General features: G+C 40.4%; 2 protein-coding genes across 3 annotated transcripts; one reads left to right on the top strand and one right to left on the bottom strand.

Moving 5' to 3' along the window:
* Positions 1 to 632: 632 nt before the first annotated feature.
* tfb2m (transcription factor B2, mitochondrial) lies at positions 633 to 6,829 on the bottom strand. 2 transcript variants are annotated; one of them, XM_035157904.1, is made up of 10 exons: positions 6,666 to 6,829; positions 5,170 to 5,523; positions 4,638 to 4,821; positions 4,317 to 4,408; positions 4,032 to 4,185; positions 3,481 to 3,629; positions 3,112 to 3,201; positions 2,827 to 2,883; positions 2,350 to 2,498; positions 633 to 1,621 (listed from the first exon to the last, which is right to left on the bottom strand). In XM_035157904.1, the coding sequence occupies exons 2-10, from the start codon at positions 5,446 to 5,448 to the stop codon at positions 1,432 to 1,434; spliced, it is 1,344 nt and encodes a 447-aa protein (XP_035013795.1). In that variant the 5' UTR covers positions 5,449 to 5,523; positions 6,666 to 6,829; the 3' UTR covers positions 633 to 1,431. The 2 variants fall into 2 exon arrangements, with proteins under 2 accessions (XP_035013795.1, XP_035013803.1); XM_035157912.1 differs by having other exon boundaries at positions 6,670 to 6,829.
* Positions 6,830 to 6,940: 111 nt separating this feature from the next.
* LOC118110230 (saccharopine dehydrogenase-like oxidoreductase) lies at positions 6,941 to 17,215 on the top strand. Its single transcript, XM_035157925.2, has 12 exons — positions 6,941 to 7,379; positions 9,106 to 9,218; positions 10,277 to 10,357; positions 13,563 to 13,692; positions 13,883 to 13,932; positions 14,084 to 14,214; positions 14,397 to 14,514; positions 14,803 to 14,922; positions 15,045 to 15,101; positions 15,214 to 15,325; positions 15,586 to 15,667; positions 15,974 to 17,215. The coding sequence occupies exons 1-12, from the start codon at positions 7,181 to 7,183 to the stop codon at positions 16,062 to 16,064; spliced, it is 1,284 nt and encodes a 427-aa protein (XP_035013816.1). The 5' UTR covers positions 6,941 to 7,180; the 3' UTR covers positions 16,065 to 17,215.
* The last annotated feature ends 103 nt before the right edge of the window (positions 17,216 to 17,318 follow it).

Below are 17,318 nucleotides of genomic sequence, written 5' to 3'. Positions count from 1 at the left end.
GAACCGGATATCTTACTCTAATTTTACTGTATTCAATTTTATTCTGTATTTTACATCAACAGATGTATGTTATGTTTGAATGGGGAGGGGGTTATGTGTTAAGTTTCTTTTCTTGTTACGTTGTGATTTTTGTCTCGTCGTGGGCACACTGAGGCAAATTCCAAATAACTGAGTTGTGTGGCAATAAAGTATTGAATCTTGAATCTTGTTAGTTATTTCAATAATAATTTAAGTGTGCGCTGACATTTTTCATTCACCGACAAACTTTCTAATTAGCTTCCTAAATTCTCTTCTACAGTAGTAGTAATATAGTAATATCTACAAACTATTTTCCCTGAAACCACCATCTAAACTTTGCTTCTTATAAATGTTCCCCTTCTTCTATAAGTTCTATATTTTATACATTTTTCCATGCATATTCATACATAGTTATTTGCATGTTTCTATTCTACATGTATTTAGTCTGCTTTTCATGTGCTGTCAGCATTATACACAATTCTTCAATTTTTTTGCAATAACAATATATATTTTTTTTATGAGTTTACTGTATGCAACCAGTCTGGATAAAACCATATTACTCACCAGGTTAAGGGCATTGATGGTTAAGCAACATATAAAAATAGTCCTCAAAATTCAGATTTAATCATTTATTTATAAATTATCTTAGACACACAACTCATACATTGCTTAAAGCAGGACATTTCAAACATACAAGAGTTTATACATTCACAACGAAAATACAAAAATATACAAGACATGAATCTATACAGTGAAAAACTTCGTTTACATATGCAATCCTCTTCGCTGAGCATTTACCGCACTACTACTGACACTCATGTCAGATTTGCAAAATATTTTAGAAGACACAAAGAATTGTTTTGTGAAGCTGCCGTCAGCTGCTCTAGTATATTTTTCATTTGCATGACATGATCTTGGACAAGTTGCTACTGTGTTAATGCACACATTCATCTCTCCTCTGTGATACAACAAAATAAGACGTTTATTTTTGCAACAATCTTTAAACCATTTAATTTCTGAGACAATTTGATGAAAAGAGGACTGCATACAGTGTCTTGTGAGGTCCAAATAGAAACTATTTCTCATATAGTTTCTGCCTGAAGTCTCAACTCATGGGAAACCTGGTTAAGGCAAACAGGCTGAGACATTTGAAGTCGTTTCCTCCTCGACCTTAAGAACAGTTAGTCAAACATTTTTTTCATTTCAGTAACAAAATGTTTATACAGTCAAGTTTCAGTCAACTAATTTCATAATGTTTTACTTATTTTGTATACATTTCTTTATGTATGCATATCCCACGATTTATTATACAAACCTTATTATTTTTACATAAACCATCACTTTATCATACAGACGCAAAAAGGTGCATACAAACATGCACCTTTTTGTGTCGTAATTCCATAAATGACTATTTTACGCCCAACCCTCTCTCTGTGTGTTCTCCAGGATCTCCTCGTAGAGCCAGCTCTGTGTGAACTCCTTACTCTTGTCCATCAACTGGAACAGCTGGAGATACTCCTCTGGAAATACGTTTCCCGTCAGAATGTCCAACGGCATTCCCATTTCAGATAACAGCTTACTCCCGCTATCTGGTGACCAGAGGCTAGAAAAACAAGAAATGGGGAGATGTTCAACTCGAGCAGCATTACTACAGTATGGATGCACTTTATAGGTCTAAAGCTGCTTTCAAACATACATTGAACTCCGGATATTCTCCTGAAATTACCCAGAGGGACTGTATGTGAGAACACGAATGTCCAAGTCAGAGGCTCCGGACAATCTCTGGAGTTTTTCTGCCAGCCCCCCCTGAGTCAAAACTGTAGATAATGTCTGAATGAGCCCATGTGAACATACAGCAGGAGATTCTCTGGGGGATTTACTGTGAGCAAATTGATGCAGTTTCTAAAACGCAACAGTTGGAAAACTGAAAAGACACAGACAAAGATGTCAACTTGGAAAGCCAACAAGATTTGAGGGTTTTGGGTGAAAACGGCCGATGCTGATCTGCTGTAAACAAAAACTTGTTATATCCACCACGGAATGTATACGCCCAGGGACCACCCCTCCCCAGAATTTTCCAGAAATTCCCCTGTTGTGAAAGCGTTGAAATCAGAGAATCTCCTGCTGCTTTCTTCACATGTAATAGGTGAAGTCCGGAGAATGTCTACAACCAATTGTCCTGAGTTCATGTCTGAAAACAGCTCAAGTCTGGTTGATTCAACATGAGCAGTGAGTGGGCTCAAAGCCTGTGTGTCTGCTACAACAACTCTGTGTGGGTGTGCATGTTTGTGTGGGTGTGCATGTTTGTGTGCGTGTTTGTACGCTGCTTACTTGAGCCTGTCAATGAGCTTGACCTTCCTCTTTGCCAGACACTGTTTGACCATCATCAGCAGAGTTGAAGCATTCGAGGGACTGAGGCCATCAGAGAACAGATCGGCTCGTGGACGCAGACGCACCAGGCAGAGGTGGTCATTGGGAAGCTGAGGGAATTATGACAATGGATTAATTCTGTTTCTTCAGTCACGTTTACAGAGGAAGTATTCTGACCCCTGCCTGCAGAGATCAGTGACAGGACTGTGTCAGGGCACAGATCTGGGGAAGTTAATAAAAAAACAATTCTGCTGCATTGAAGGTTACCAAGAGAACAGTGGCCTCCATAGTTCTTAAATTAAAAGTTTTTAACAACCCGTTTTTTTAATTTTAGCATAAGGCTGAAATATAACAAAAATTCAAAGGGTGAAGAAGGGGTGTGACTATATTCCACATGTACTGTACATGTGTGGCTGTTGAGTTTGCGCTCTTCCTTACCCTGCCTTTAGGTTTAGATGCACCCTGTTTTGACTTTACAAATGAGTCCCATGGCTCCTGCGAAGACAGAGATGAGAGGTTTGACAACTAGACAAATACTTATGTTGAAAACTTGAACATTTTTAGTGGTTTAATCTCATGTATTAGCTTTAAGGACGTTTATAATAAAGTAATGTAACATGCTTTTTTCTGTTGTCAACACAAACTGCTGTTTAAATATCAACCTAATTGGTTTAAATCAATTTACATAATCAATGTCTTTTGCCGCCCTCCCTCATACTGTACCTTGTGCAACAGATCAATGTCACAGGACATCTGCCAGAGGACACTGAAGGCTCTGTAGTTAAACATGCTGCCTGGACGTGACACCAGTTTCTGATGGAGACATAATTTCAAAGATTTTACCCAAGCATCAAGGAAACCATTAGATTGTGGATCCATTAAAGTTACAAGATAAGAGTCTCCCTCAGTATTGACAAGTTATTGTGTTGTAAGCATGATCAGAAATGCAGTGTAGATGGTGATGAGGACAGGTGGAACAAACTTCATCCTCATGCAGACAAAATCAGATACAGGGTTACTCTGGTCAGTAATCTGACTGTTACGCCATTTCTAAAGGTAGAGGTAAAGAGGTTAAAGGCTCCAATTATTTACCAGGTATTCCTTCTCGCTCATGAAGAGATTGAGCTCTACCCTTCCATATCTGTAGACAGAAAGCCTTTCAAACAAAGCGTAAGCCATCTTCAGCAGCATGCCACGCTCATTACGCTGGGGCAGGATGCCCACCACCTTCACTGGGATGTCTAGAGAGAGAGACACAGGAAGGCATTAACACAACACACTGTAGAGGGATGGTACACTAAACAATACACAGTGATCATTTACTCAAGTCTGTGAGAGTCACATACCAAATGTACTTATTCTTTTTTTCAAACCATTGGCGATTTTAAAAACATATTTAAATGTTTGAAGCCAATGAGCTGCTATAAAAAGGTTCTCATAATGAAATATTTTAGGTATAAAACAATCAACAGTGGGATTCATAGCATAGCTCCATGTTAGGATAATATATACTGTAGCAAAGAGGATTTGTTTATTGCCACACAGGCTCAACTAAATCAACAAAATTCCTTTGTATGCATGTATTAGACATTATTTTAGGTCTGCAGCTCTGTTCGCATGTGTGCATGTTTTCTTTTTCTCACCATCAGTCCAGCTACTTTCTGATATTCCCAGATCAGTGAAGAGTTTGTCACTGAACATGACAGGGGCCCTCAGGTTTCCACTGCCAATGGGATCCAGTTTAAAGTAGTCACAGTGAACCACCTCCAGCTGACCATCAAGATGACCCTCTAACTCCTGCAACATGAAAACATATTGTATTAGTTTAACTGCTATGTGATGGAATATGATGAATCGAAGAAATAGCACCTGATATTTACAGTGATTAAGGATAAAAGAGTTAAAATTCCTAGAGATGTTTGTGTCACCTGTAGATCATGTAGGAAGGACTTATCTTCCTCGAGAGCCACGACTCTCTGAGCTCCAGCATTGAGGAGAGTCCGAGTCAACACCCCAGGACCTAAGAAAGACAGACAAGCAAACAGCCTATAAAATGTGTTGTTTCACTGACAAGAATATTCTATTGTGGGCAAACTACTAATGACCAAAATACATATTTTCTCTATGGCGTCCTGTTGAAAAATGTATTTGCCAAATTGGACAAAAGTTGCACAGTAAATTAACATGCAGAAAAAATTCATACATTTACTCTTCATCCCCTCTGATGTAAACATTGCACATATACATACCTGGGTTACATTCGAAGATAATACTTTTAGCAGCCTCAGGTTCTAGATGCTGTGTTACTACTTTAGCCAGGTCTGGGTCCACAATAAAGTGTCGGATCTTTTTACAGGACATAGCACGACGTACATTCTCTTCTTCCTGCCCGACATCCAGGAAGTCATACTGGCACAATGGACGACATTGGCCCTGGAGAAAAACATAAATGCATATGGAGAGAAAACAATCAACACGTGAAAAAGGCAGACAATGTAGCTAACAATGTAATAAGAGCTTTGCCTGTCTTATATCTGAATATATGTTCTTAAATGAATACACATCATATAACTACTGAAAAAAAAGTTATTTATCATATTTAAAAATTCCTTAAAAGGCTGAATAGATATTTTCCAATAATTTGCATCAAATAAAGTTGTAAAGGAAAAACACATCAGTAAATCCATATCAGACAGGTTAATTCATTTGCTCTACTCAAACACCATGACGAGGTGGAGGATTACTGCCTCAAGTGAAACAAAGCCAAAGACGACTGCTTACCTGTACAGCCACAGCCGACAGGTTCCTTTGTGCGAGTGCTGCTGACGGGGACGTCCTCTCTGTGCGGGGCTGCTGTGAACTCGAGCCGAGTGTGGGCCGACCAGGGCCAGAAGAGAGAGAGTCTAGGCTGTAGGCCCTCCTATGAAGCACAGGAACACAGAGGCCAGGGGGACACACTGGGGCCAAACCTGCCTTTCGCATATAGGATCTACTTCTAATGGTGTTGACGCAAGCAGAGCGCATCACCAGCTCCACCACTCGAAATATCTGGATGGACATGGTGATGGAGCAGTGGAGTTTCACAACAGGAGACGGGCAGAGGGAGATTCAAGTCCCGCTCCAAGATTTCACTGCCTGGAGGGAATGTAGAGGGAAAGAAACAAGGAAGGTTTAGATTAACAACAGCAACAGACAATAAAATGCATTTAAACATGTTCCATGCGTTTGAACTACACCTGTGTAACATGAGAGAATTCACAGACATATTATCTAAAACTGTTTTAACACCTAGCCAAGTGTTTACATGTCCTATTTAAAAAGGTCCAGTGTATAAGATTTAGGTGAAGGGATCTATTGACAGAAATATAACATAAAATAATCCTAGTGATGTTTTTACGAGTGTGTTTCATCTAAATTGTTGGTTTATTTACCCTAGAATGGGCCCTTTATATTGAAATTCTTTATATTTACATCAGGGGGGGTCCCTCTCTATGGAGGCCCCCATGTTTCTTGTAGTAGCCCAGACTGGACAAACTAAACACCCTTTGAGTTTTTATGAAAACTGAAGGTTACCACAGGTTCTCTTTCATGTTTGGAAAGGGAGGGTGAGGTGAGGGGTGTTCAGCTGCAGTATGCAACTTCATGTCACTAAATTCTACACAGCGCAACTTTAAAAAGGAACAATGGACGGGCAGCTGTGGCTGAGTGGTAGAGAGTTCGTCCTACAACGCGGCAGTTCGATCCTCAGTCTTCCCAATCTGCATGCCGAAGTGTCCTTGGGCAAGATTGCCCCTCATAGAACAAAAAAGTGCTGCTAATAGATGCACTGTATGAGTCTGAATGGCAAACTTTAATGTAAGGCGCTTTGAGTGGTCAACAAGACTAGAAAAACGATATATAAATCCAAACCATTTACAGCTAAAAGAATCAACTCATCCAAATAATCTTAGACTCATGCTGTAAACAAACCCCTGTGTAACGGTGCCCACATACTTTACTGTTAGCACGTGTTCGTGTAAACTTCTCCATGACAACTGTTAGCTTAACCCTGTCGACATCTCTCACAGGAGGTGTTCACTGTCCACTGCGAGGTCACAGACTGGTTCTTGGACACACAGGTACACGCAGCCGGCCAGGCTCCATGTTACATGGTCGTGGTGAACAGTTTATGGACGCTGATACAGTCACTGCTGCTAGCCAAGTAGCTAGCCGGGCCACTGAAAGCTCCTGCACAAAATGCATTTAATGTGGTTTTACCGGGAGAAACGCATACACACCTACTTGTAGAACCTCTTGTGTATCCTAATGTCACGCCAGCAGTGATGTGACGCGGGCTCAGGTTGGTCTGTTTGCTGGAAAAGCTCCGTGACATTGAGCCCTGATCATCCTGACCCCCCCGATGCTTGTTTTTGCTGCGCTCGTCTCGTGGAGTTGCACTGCGCACTCTTTTGACGTAATTGACAAGCGACATGTGCGACGACCAATCAGAAACTCGAGGAAGTTATCACGCTAATATGCGAATTTAAAGCTATAAATTACAAATGATCATAGTATTGCCACACATGTATAAGCTGCTGAGAAAACACACATTCAACACAACGCAACTCTTTACATGTGATCGTTTAGGTAGCTAGAAACTACCGCAGGTGTTCACGTCTGTTAGCATATTAGCATAGTGTGGCTAGGGAAGTAGGGACAGCAGCGTTGTTAAAAGAGCTCACAGGCTGATCGCTGCACCCCAGTCCGTCAGTCCCGCAGACAGCTGAGCTCCTCCAGCCGCACTCCTTGCAACATGGCCCGCGTAGAGACGTCCTCCAGCCGGCCGTACCACCTGGTTATCTTCGGAGCCTCCGGCTTCACGGGGCAGTTTGTGGTGGAGGAGGTGGCCCGGACCGTGTCCGAGGGTCCGAATGGGAACCTTAAGTGGGCCGTGGCCGGCAGGAGCAAGCAGAAGCTGGAAAAAGTTATGGAGCAGGCCGCCGGAGTGCTGAGTATGTACCTGAACAGAACCAGGAGATGTGTGTGTGTTGCAGCTGGGACAGTTTTATTATTCCATGTGTCCTTCTGAGGTCACTTCAAGTCCACTGAGTGACATGTAGCTGCTAAACTCAACCTAAATGGAAATAGCTTAATTGAAGATGATCGATCTAAATTTGACACGTGGATTATGATCAGTTTGACATGATGACTTTGACCCTGAACTCCGAAGTCCAAACGAGGTTGCATCAGAAAGTTAACGATTTTTAAACTGTTATTATCATAATAGCTGTTCGTAGTAGGAGGTGCATCAGTATTTTAGGCCGCCACAAGCGATTACATAAATAAATGATAATTAATCAATCAAGCCATCCCTATAATTAATCTTTAAAAACTTTATGCTCAAGATTTTATGTCTGCAGTTGCATAATTAGTCTTATTAGGTGGCAAAAATATGCACTCTAAAGTGTATATATTGTAGAAATGGACACTTGCTGAAACTACCCAGCAACTGGTTTATATTTCTTGCTTCATACTGTAAATGCTTAGTCAGATTATTAGTACATTGTCAGATGATCAGCTCTATTTCAGTATTCGATGACTCCAAAGATAGAAATTAGAGCTGCAATTAATCTGTTCTATAACAGATCTGCGGTGCAGTAAAAACAGAGTCACCCAGTGACTTGTGTTGCCCAACTAACAGTCAAAGACAAAGATATACAATTTATAATCACACAAAATATAGAAAAACAAAAAACTCTTCCCTTTGCTGAGCTGTATCCAACAATGCTTATTTAAACCACTTAAATTGTCAATAAATATTTAAAATATGAAGCCATTGGTATTTTCTTTAATGACTCATCATTTCAGCGTTAACAGAACTAGAAATTGAATTTACCTTAATGCAGTTAATGTTAGAAATATGTACTTTCTACATTTAGTATGCCAGTAATTTTCCAGGCCGTGGATTTGTATCCAAGCAACATGCTAAACATGGAAAATTAAGTCCAACACCAGATGAAGACCAGGGAGTGATTCTGCTGTCATGATAGTAATGTGAGTTTCCAGGATTAGATAGTTATTCTGTTGTCCCCTCCTCTTTGACGCTTCTTTTCAGGGAGTGTGCAACAGCTGATGGAACAAACCCGCTCACTGTACAATTCTCTGCCAACACACACACACACGCGCGCGCATGCGCGCGCGCACACACACACACACACACTTGTTTAGTGTTTATTCATGTTCTCTCCCCATGTATTTTCATGCAATATTATACCTGGTAACTCTCCATGGGTTTTTCAAACTGCTCCACACATTGTCTGGGACTGCAGACCTTACTGCAATTTAACAATTTAGGGTTTAACTGTGTCAGGGCATGTGTTATCATTTGATGTTGCTCGTTAGATAAGGTTGTTATAATGGCACATTTTCTAATCCCTATATCCTTCTATATATTTTCACTGAGCACTTTTATCACTCCAGTTTCTAAGCATTTATAACGTCCTCTTTTGAGGCCAGCTTTATTTTATTATCAAACCCATTCAAATACATTAACACACTTTTCAGGGGAATTTTGCTTATGGTGATAAAGGCAAATCAGCTGAGGACATTTATGGAGGGTTAACTGTTTGGCATCTTTGATCTAAAGTAGAAGTGTAATAGAGTTAATGCTGAGGTAACTGCATCATGAACGTTTCTTTAAATATACTATAGCACCTATCCTCGTGTGTTTGTGTGCAGGTAAACCCGAGCTGAGGTCAGAGGTAGACATCATCGTGGCAGATGTAGAAGAGCCAGACTCCCTGGCAGCCATGTGCAAACAGGCAGTGATTGTTCTCAACTGTGTGGGGCCTGTAAGTAGACGATTCCACAGACATTTTTGTGCCTGTGTTTATTTTTCGTAACAACTTTGAAGTTTTGGCTTGACGCAAACTAATTTTTCCTCATGTTGTCTCAATGCACCATCACACAGTGGCATTTTCCCTTTGGCATCAGTGTACCTCAACTTATCTCCAACTTTCTCTCTCTCGCTCTGTCTTACTCTTTTGCTTGGTCACACACACACTCGCTCGCACACTCGCATTCACACAATGAAGGCCACTGACTTGCAGCACACAAGTGTTGCATTGTCTCAAAATCATGGATAGTTGGTTTCCAGCTCCACTGCTTCACACCCTGTGCATCATTCAGGTTCTTGTTTCAAACTGAATTCTTTCACTACAGTAGCCACTTCTATTGCACACAGCAGCAACATGCCAGGCGAGTTAATACTAAGGCAGAGAGTTGAAGTCATGAGGAGACATTTTGTCTTAATCTTCAGTTTGTTTTTTATGTTGACAATACAAATCCATCTTCATCTTTTTCTGTATGAGCATAAAGATAATAAATCAGGTATTACCAGAGTGAAACACACCACATAGTATTACGTAAACCACATATCTTACAAAATATTATGAAGAACAAACGGGGAGTGTTAATCAGAAAAAATGTACCTTGCACTGCAAGTGACTATGTGGTGCGCAACTTGAGCCAACATTGTGCAGTGACTCAACTGAATGAATTGTAGTTCCTTTTTTGGGTTTGTGTCTTTTTGGTTTTTCATTTTTAACATGATTAGTATTATTATTATTCTAACTACTGCTATACTACAATGTAGAGATGGATATAAAACAAGGACAAAGGGTTTACCTGTTGCAGTTATGTTGTAACATTACACCATCAGACAACCTATAAGATTACTTTGAACCTCTTAAAGACTCATCTCCTCCTATCACATCCAACACCATAACACTTTGTCTTAAGCACTTATTTATAGATAATGGGGAACTGACCATTGGACAAATTCAGAGAGATTAAAAAGTGTAACAATGTGAATTAATAACTGTCTTTCTCTTTCTTTCTGTCTCTATAGTACAGATTCTATGGTGAGCCAGTGGTCAAAGCCTGTGTGGAGAATGGAGCTCACCACATTGACATATCTGGAGAGCCTCAGGTATGTATAGCTCTGTATTGTATTGTAATGTACGTGTGTATCTATTTATCTTTGCCCTTTTATTTGCTTTGACACAAATCATACACCTAACAAGGTAGACGTTTTTAATTTCATCATGCCTGTGAACTGAAACAAGGCTGTGATATAACCTTTCTCTCCTTCCATCACTAATCTGCCTGACTTGAAGGAATAAAGCTTGGAACTCAGCTTGTAGTTTTTTAAAGCTTGAATTACTGACCTACCTTCACTTTTCCTTTTGCATACTATTTCCGTCATGCTGTCACTGGACCTTGTACTGCAGGAGTTTGTTCCAAAAGGCAGGTTTAGGGAAAACTCCGTTTTTATTAACTCTGAGGGAAAGTTGAGGGGACTTCTCTGGAGCAGATTTCTCCTTTTCAGAAATGTACAGTGTGAATTTAACTCAGTGAACTTAATAAGCAGTTGCTGCCAAAGCATAATTAAGGAGCATATTTGATAGGAAATCGCCTATCCAAATCGTGGTTGGATAGGCTGTTTGTTGTTATCCAAGACCCTCTCTTTACTAATGTTCCTCTTTTAACAGTCAGTCATCAATATAAAGAGGAAGACGGTGATCTGTGTCTTCACACTCAATTGTTACAGATTGTGGACTTATCCTCAGTTTAAACTCAAATCTGTTCACTGACTTTGACTCGATGGACGTTAAGTCAGTTCCCTTGCAAAGAAAATCTTTATAAATTAAGAATGGTTTAGCACACATAATTTATTTCTTGCACTGATATAATATTCCTGACATAGTTGAGATACGATATAACAGTTGGTTGAGGAATTTTTGACGATCCTCACACTTTACATCTGCACAATACCATTGTGAGAATACTGCCTGTCTAATTCCACGCATACTCCCTTCTCTCTCGTCGCAGTACCCAAGGTCAGGTTATAGATAAAGGGCCAACCAACAGCACTTTGTAGTGTCTACACTCAGGGACTTTCATATCTAACTCAGATGCCCCAGACAGAGACACCAGGGGCAAGAAGTAAGGACACAATGTGATTTAGGAATGCATACTTTAGACTAACAATTGCTATTGCTCTGTTAGCGTTGTTATTTTGTTTCACCTTCTGGTCTCCTTGATGCATCAAGTCTACATTAAAACCTTCTGCATAAGACATCAGCTGCTGCCTGAGTTTTCCTTTCACCAGCTTCCAGAAAACTTCCATAACACCCACTATGGGGAAATGTCCCATTATCTTATCATATCATATTGGAGATTATGTGAATATGTCTGAGTTTGGATGATTGTTGTTCAGCTAAAAACTGTACTTTTTAAAATTAGTTTTAAAATACAGGCTACATTTAGTCTCAACTTGTTTCAGGTATTGTTTAAATTTACTACATGTTCTTGTTGAAATATAGCTTAATATATAAAATATGCTCTTGCGCAATATTTTTAAAGGGCCCATATTGTGTAAAATAAATTTTCTGGGCTTTTACTATCCGTAGTTACTTGAAGGGGGTCAGTAGGGACCCTCAAAGTATGAAAACAGTCACTCTGCGGACTTTTTCACTCGGCCCATTCTAAGAAATATGTTATTGAAACATTTCGTTTGGTACTTCCTCCCCCGTATGAGTCATATGGGATCGCACTCGTCTCTCCGCCCCACCCACCCAGCCGGTACCAGGCCAGCCTCTGAACCCACCAGCCCCGCTCCCCGTCACCTCCACCACCCCTCCCCACCGAACGCGACACCAAGCAGACCTGTTGCTGAGCTAGCAGCTTGTTAGCTACCACAGGCTAACCACAACAAACAACACTGAAGAAACACTGCAGCGTGGAGGGATGCAAGGAAGAGAATGTGTCCGTGCACATTCCTCCTAAGAACGTTACTGTTCGAGACCAGCGGTTGCGCTTTATTTCTTCTGACGTGTCGCTGTGCTCAGTATGGAGTAATGCAGACGTTACTCCGTAGTGAAACTCCGTTGTGAAACTCCGTACTGTAACTCGGGATGTTTCTCCTACATTGGCCGACTGTCCTGCTAAAACGTGAACAAACAGTAGGACGGTGTAACTTACTGTTCAGAAATGTCCTGTTGTAACCGACTGTAAATATGTGGCTTGCCTTCTATTGCTGCAAACATAACAACATGACTTTCAGCTGTGTTTACCAGAGTGAGGAGGGGCTCGAGGCAGGCGAAAACAGCCTGTCCTGTCTGCAACTCCAGAGAGAGGCAGAAGAGAGGACATGGAAATACACATTGCAGCAGTTTTTTTGACTTTAAACCACTGATATATCATCTTAGGGGGACCAATACCTCAAATGAAATCCCAGAAAGGTGTAAAATATGGGCCCTTTAAACTAGACATCTAAAAATCTGTTTCAACTGCAAATTGTCAAAATCATCGGGCTGTTACTGGTGGGACTGTGAGGCCACAGTAATACTGTAGGTCTATAAATAAACTTGATTTAACCTCATCTGTTTATTTCACCCTCAGCTGCCAGCAGCTCTTTATTCCCAACAGGTCACAGCTGAATATATTAAAAAATATGACACAACAAACAGTAGGATTCTAGCACTTTGTCTCTCATTAGGAAACTGAATTCTACTAATTAATGAATGACTGGATACATTAAATATAATGGTGTTTACCCTCTTTGCTTCAGCTCAGGCTCTTTTTCTTTTGTTGCCGTGTGTTTTATTTGTCTTATCACTCAGCCTTTCTCAGGGCTGGACTCAGAGGATCAGCCCTCAGATGTCCGAACATTGGGCTTAGCTGTTGTTTGTGTTTGGATTAAATTGGAGACTTACTGACTTTCATGCTGTAGCTTGTTAGACAAAATGATCTCTCACTTGGCTGCAGGACAGCAGTTTATCCCTTGCTGTTAGATGCCTGTCTGTGTAAAGCAGCATGTCTCACTGAAACAAAGACAGCACTCTGAAGGTCCAACATGAAGTCTGTGTGTTTTAAGGCTGTATCTCTTAGGTCCGAAGGAGACTTTGAAACTATAGAATCTATCCCACCCCTTTTGTGATACAAGTTCAGGATAAAACTTGAAAGTGTAAGAAAGCAATACTGACCTTCATATTTCAAGTGAACTCCACTCTTATTTTTGAAGGTGATCTTCACCATGCTTCATACGATTGTTAATAAAGCATAAAGAATTCAATACTGTTAAAAATAATCATTGTTTAAAAGTTTTAATTCATTTGTTTTTCTGTTTACAGTTTCTAGAGGGCATGCAGTTAAACTACAGCGGCCTGGCAGCTGAAAAAGGTGTTTACATCATCGGGAGCTGTGGCTTCGACTCCATACCCGCAGACATGGGAGTCCTCTACACCAGGGACCAGTTCAAGGGTATGCACTTTCTCACATGCACATTCCGTATAAACACATGCACACAATAGCATTAAAAATAACCCCTCCCCACCCTCTGGATACTGATATGTAGATTTCCATTCAGTCTCTCTCTCTATGGGTAAAATGTAATGATTCATTGTTATATTAGCCTCTGCCAAAATGTGTGTGTGTTTGTGTTCATCCACAGGTACGCTCACTGCAGTGGAGAGCTTTCTGACTGTTGGCTCAGGACCTGATGTATGTAACTACATTTCCCATAAATCCGTGTTGTGGATTTCTGTACACGAATTACTCATTTTTATTATTGCATCACATATTTCTCCTTTTTTATGTGCTCCATATTTTCTCTTTCTGTATGTGTGTGTGTTACTTTGGTTTCCTCTTTCAGGGCGGGTGTATCCACGATGGCACATGGCAATCTGCTGTCTATGGTTTTGCAGATGGCTCCAAGCTGCAGGGTCTGAGGAGGAAGTTTAATCACAAACCTCTCCCTAGTATTGGCTCTAAAATGAAACGCAGGTAGGTAGATTATTAATTTAAGTAACTTCCTAAGCTGACAAAGGCAACCACTTGATAGCTGCAGACATGGGAATCTGCAGGTACATGGGAATTATTTCCGGTTGCTTATTTGCACAAACATACTGATGTGATATCTGTGATGAGATTTCCGTTTTTTTCCGTGCTTGTGTGTGTATTTGCAGAGGATCCCTGTTCTTCAGTAATGAGATCCAGCAGTATACGGTGCCCTTCATGGGCTCTGATCCCTCTGTTGTGAAGAGAAGTCAGCGCTTCCTGGTCGAGGAAAATCAGGCCACACCAGTCAGTCTCTTCATTTTTTTCCCTATACTTAAATTTTCCACTAATGATTAACATATATATGAAATTCTTAAAAGGCTGGTCTTGCACAAAGGTATCATCGAATAGCTGAGATTTATAATGATTGTAAGTTTTTGGAAAAAGATGGCTTAGCCTTGTGAATCAATCCAATGAGCATATTTCTATGGAAAAACTGGAATTAATAACAAACGATGAAACATGCCTGTGTGTAGGAACGTTACCTCAACACTGTTCTTTTCAGATTAAGACAACATGCATTATCTACTCTAGGTTCAGTATGGAGCGTATGCAGGAATTGGAGGCATTGGCAACATGATCAAGCTGCTGTTTGCTGGCATGATGTTCTGGTTCCTGGTCAAGTTCAGCTTTGGGCGCAACCTGCTCATCAAGGTAAACAAACTTGCCGTGCATAATCACATTATACAGCCTCACATTTCATACCTGAATATTCTACCTTTTAGAAATCACAAACTGAGTAATGTCTGTCTGTTGTTTGTCCCCAACCTTCTCAGCACCCAGAGTTCTTCTCCTTTGGACTCTTCTCTAAGGCCGGACCAACCAGAAAGCAGGTGAAGTGTTGATACCACAGAAAAGACTTGGATATTATTCAATACACCAATTCTTAGTCTTAATAAGCTTTGGCTAATTAAACATGTTAATAAGAATCCATGTGTGTATTAGATGGAGGCCTCATCCTTCCAGTTTGCGTTCTATGGAGAGGGATACACTGAGGGGCAGGACCCTTCGCAAGGGAAACCTAATGCCAAGATCCGCACCCTGGTTCAGGGACCAGGTAACTGGATATTTAAAGTCCTCATTTAATTCAGGTTTTGTATCAATGATTTAATTTGGGTTTCACTCAAACAGTATTTAATGTGTGGCTTAAGCAGGGTAGCTGGTGCATGCAGCAGAATTATATAATATTTTGTTACACCCATCAATAACACAGGAACAAAACATAGACTGAAACAAACGTTTAATGAGGTCAACTGACCTGTTTAACACCTTCCTTGACATGTCTGTCTAATGTTTATTTGTCTTCCTATTATTCAGAGTGTGGATATGTGGCCACACCCATTGCCATGGTTCAAGCTGCTCTCACCATCCTCAATGAATCCACAGCTTTGCCCAAGAAGTGAGTTTATCACACCACAAATCTGCCACATATTATATATAATATTTTATATATACATACCACAAATCTACCTGTAATGACTGCCTGTAAACTCAAATACAACACATCATGACTGCAGGAATAGGGTGATTGATAATCTGTGAATAAACAGATAGAGTTAAATGTGTGTATCCAGTTAATTTTAATAAAAGAAAAATAGAAGCAGCATGGATGATATTGCTACAGTATATTTATGTCTGATTTTTAATAGGACTGTATTTTATCATCAGCGTGAATTCAGTTAATCTTTTTATCCTTCGTTTCCAGGGGAGGAGTGTACACTCCAGGAGCTGCGTTTGCAAAAACCACACTGGTCGACCGCCTCAACAAACACGGCATTCAGTTCTCCGTCATCTAAAGTTTGTCCCCTCCCTGAGGCCGTACTCCAGGTTTTCCGAGCACTTACTAACATTGATAATAAAAACTGGGAAGTGTAAAACTTCATGAGAGGACTCTCTCAGATTGAGTTCTAATGCTGCGGTTGATGGTACTTTCAGCATATATCCTTTTCGTTTGGTCAGAAACTTGCCCGTTTTCTTTTGGCTTGAATGTACTATTAACCCTCTGCTTGAAAAACAAACCGCTAAAGTGTAGCAGTGTTTTCCAGCCAAGGACAGTAAAAGAACAATTATGTGTAAAGAGTTTTAACATGTCTCCAATGACTCAGTGAAAAGAAGATTTTTGGCCAGAATTTAGTTCCCTCAATTATCAACATTTCTCTGACACGGTGACCAATAAAAGATGCTCCTCAGTTTGACATGGTCATGCGTCTGCCTGTGATTTACTTAAACATGAGTAGATGGTTAAAACTCTCCTGTTCCCTTTAATGACCCATAATGTTAAACCATAGTATAGCAGGCAGATGGCTTCATATTATCAACTCTAATGATCCCAGATAAGAGATGACTGGAAAAGTAGGTTGATATCAGTGCAACAGATGTAGTAAACTGTATTTGAAAAAAAACATCTGTAATTGTAAGAAAAGCAAACGTCTACAATCTTTAGTTGTGTGTTGTCCCTGTTGCACACCGTAGCTTTACGTGTACAAGGACATGACTATTGTTGTTCTGATTCAGTGAAGTGAAGCTGTCAATAGACAATTAGAAATCTGCTGTGTGTGCACGTACATGCTAGCCTTGCCTGGCCTAGTCATCCTACTCTCTCGAATGTTTGGGGTTTTTTTTGTAGCTGACTGTTGCTGCACTGTTTGCTTTTTGGGCCTTGTCAGAAAATGCATCCAGCTGGTTGTGCACAAAACGGCATGAGTGACTTCATGAAACTGAACAGATCCTCTGCTGTTTAGTTTACAGGTGTGTGTTGAAAGTTTGGGTTTATGCGTTTGTTTGTGGGGTTGTTGGTCATGTGGACTGGATAAATTTCACCCACATAGAAAAAGGTTAATCTCAGTTCAGACTTGTTTTTGAGACTTTGAGCATCATGTGCATGTGGCAGTTTTGGGGTGCTTTGCTTTGTATGGTCCTCATAAATAAAATCATCTGATAATAGAAACAAGTCTTGAGTCTTTCTTACAGTTTTATGGGAAAGTTAGTAATGCACTTACATGCATCCAGGCTTTACTATTTTATACATGTCGCTTATGGAAGCAAACGGG

Source organism: Hippoglossus stenolepis, chromosome 1, assembly GCF_022539355.2.
Source record: "Hippoglossus stenolepis isolate QCI-W04-F060 chromosome 1, HSTE1.2, whole genome shotgun sequence".
NCBI lineage: Eukaryota > Metazoa > Chordata > Actinopteri > Pleuronectiformes > Pleuronectidae > Hippoglossus > Hippoglossus stenolepis.
This window is presented reverse-complemented; position numbering and strand designations above follow the sequence as displayed.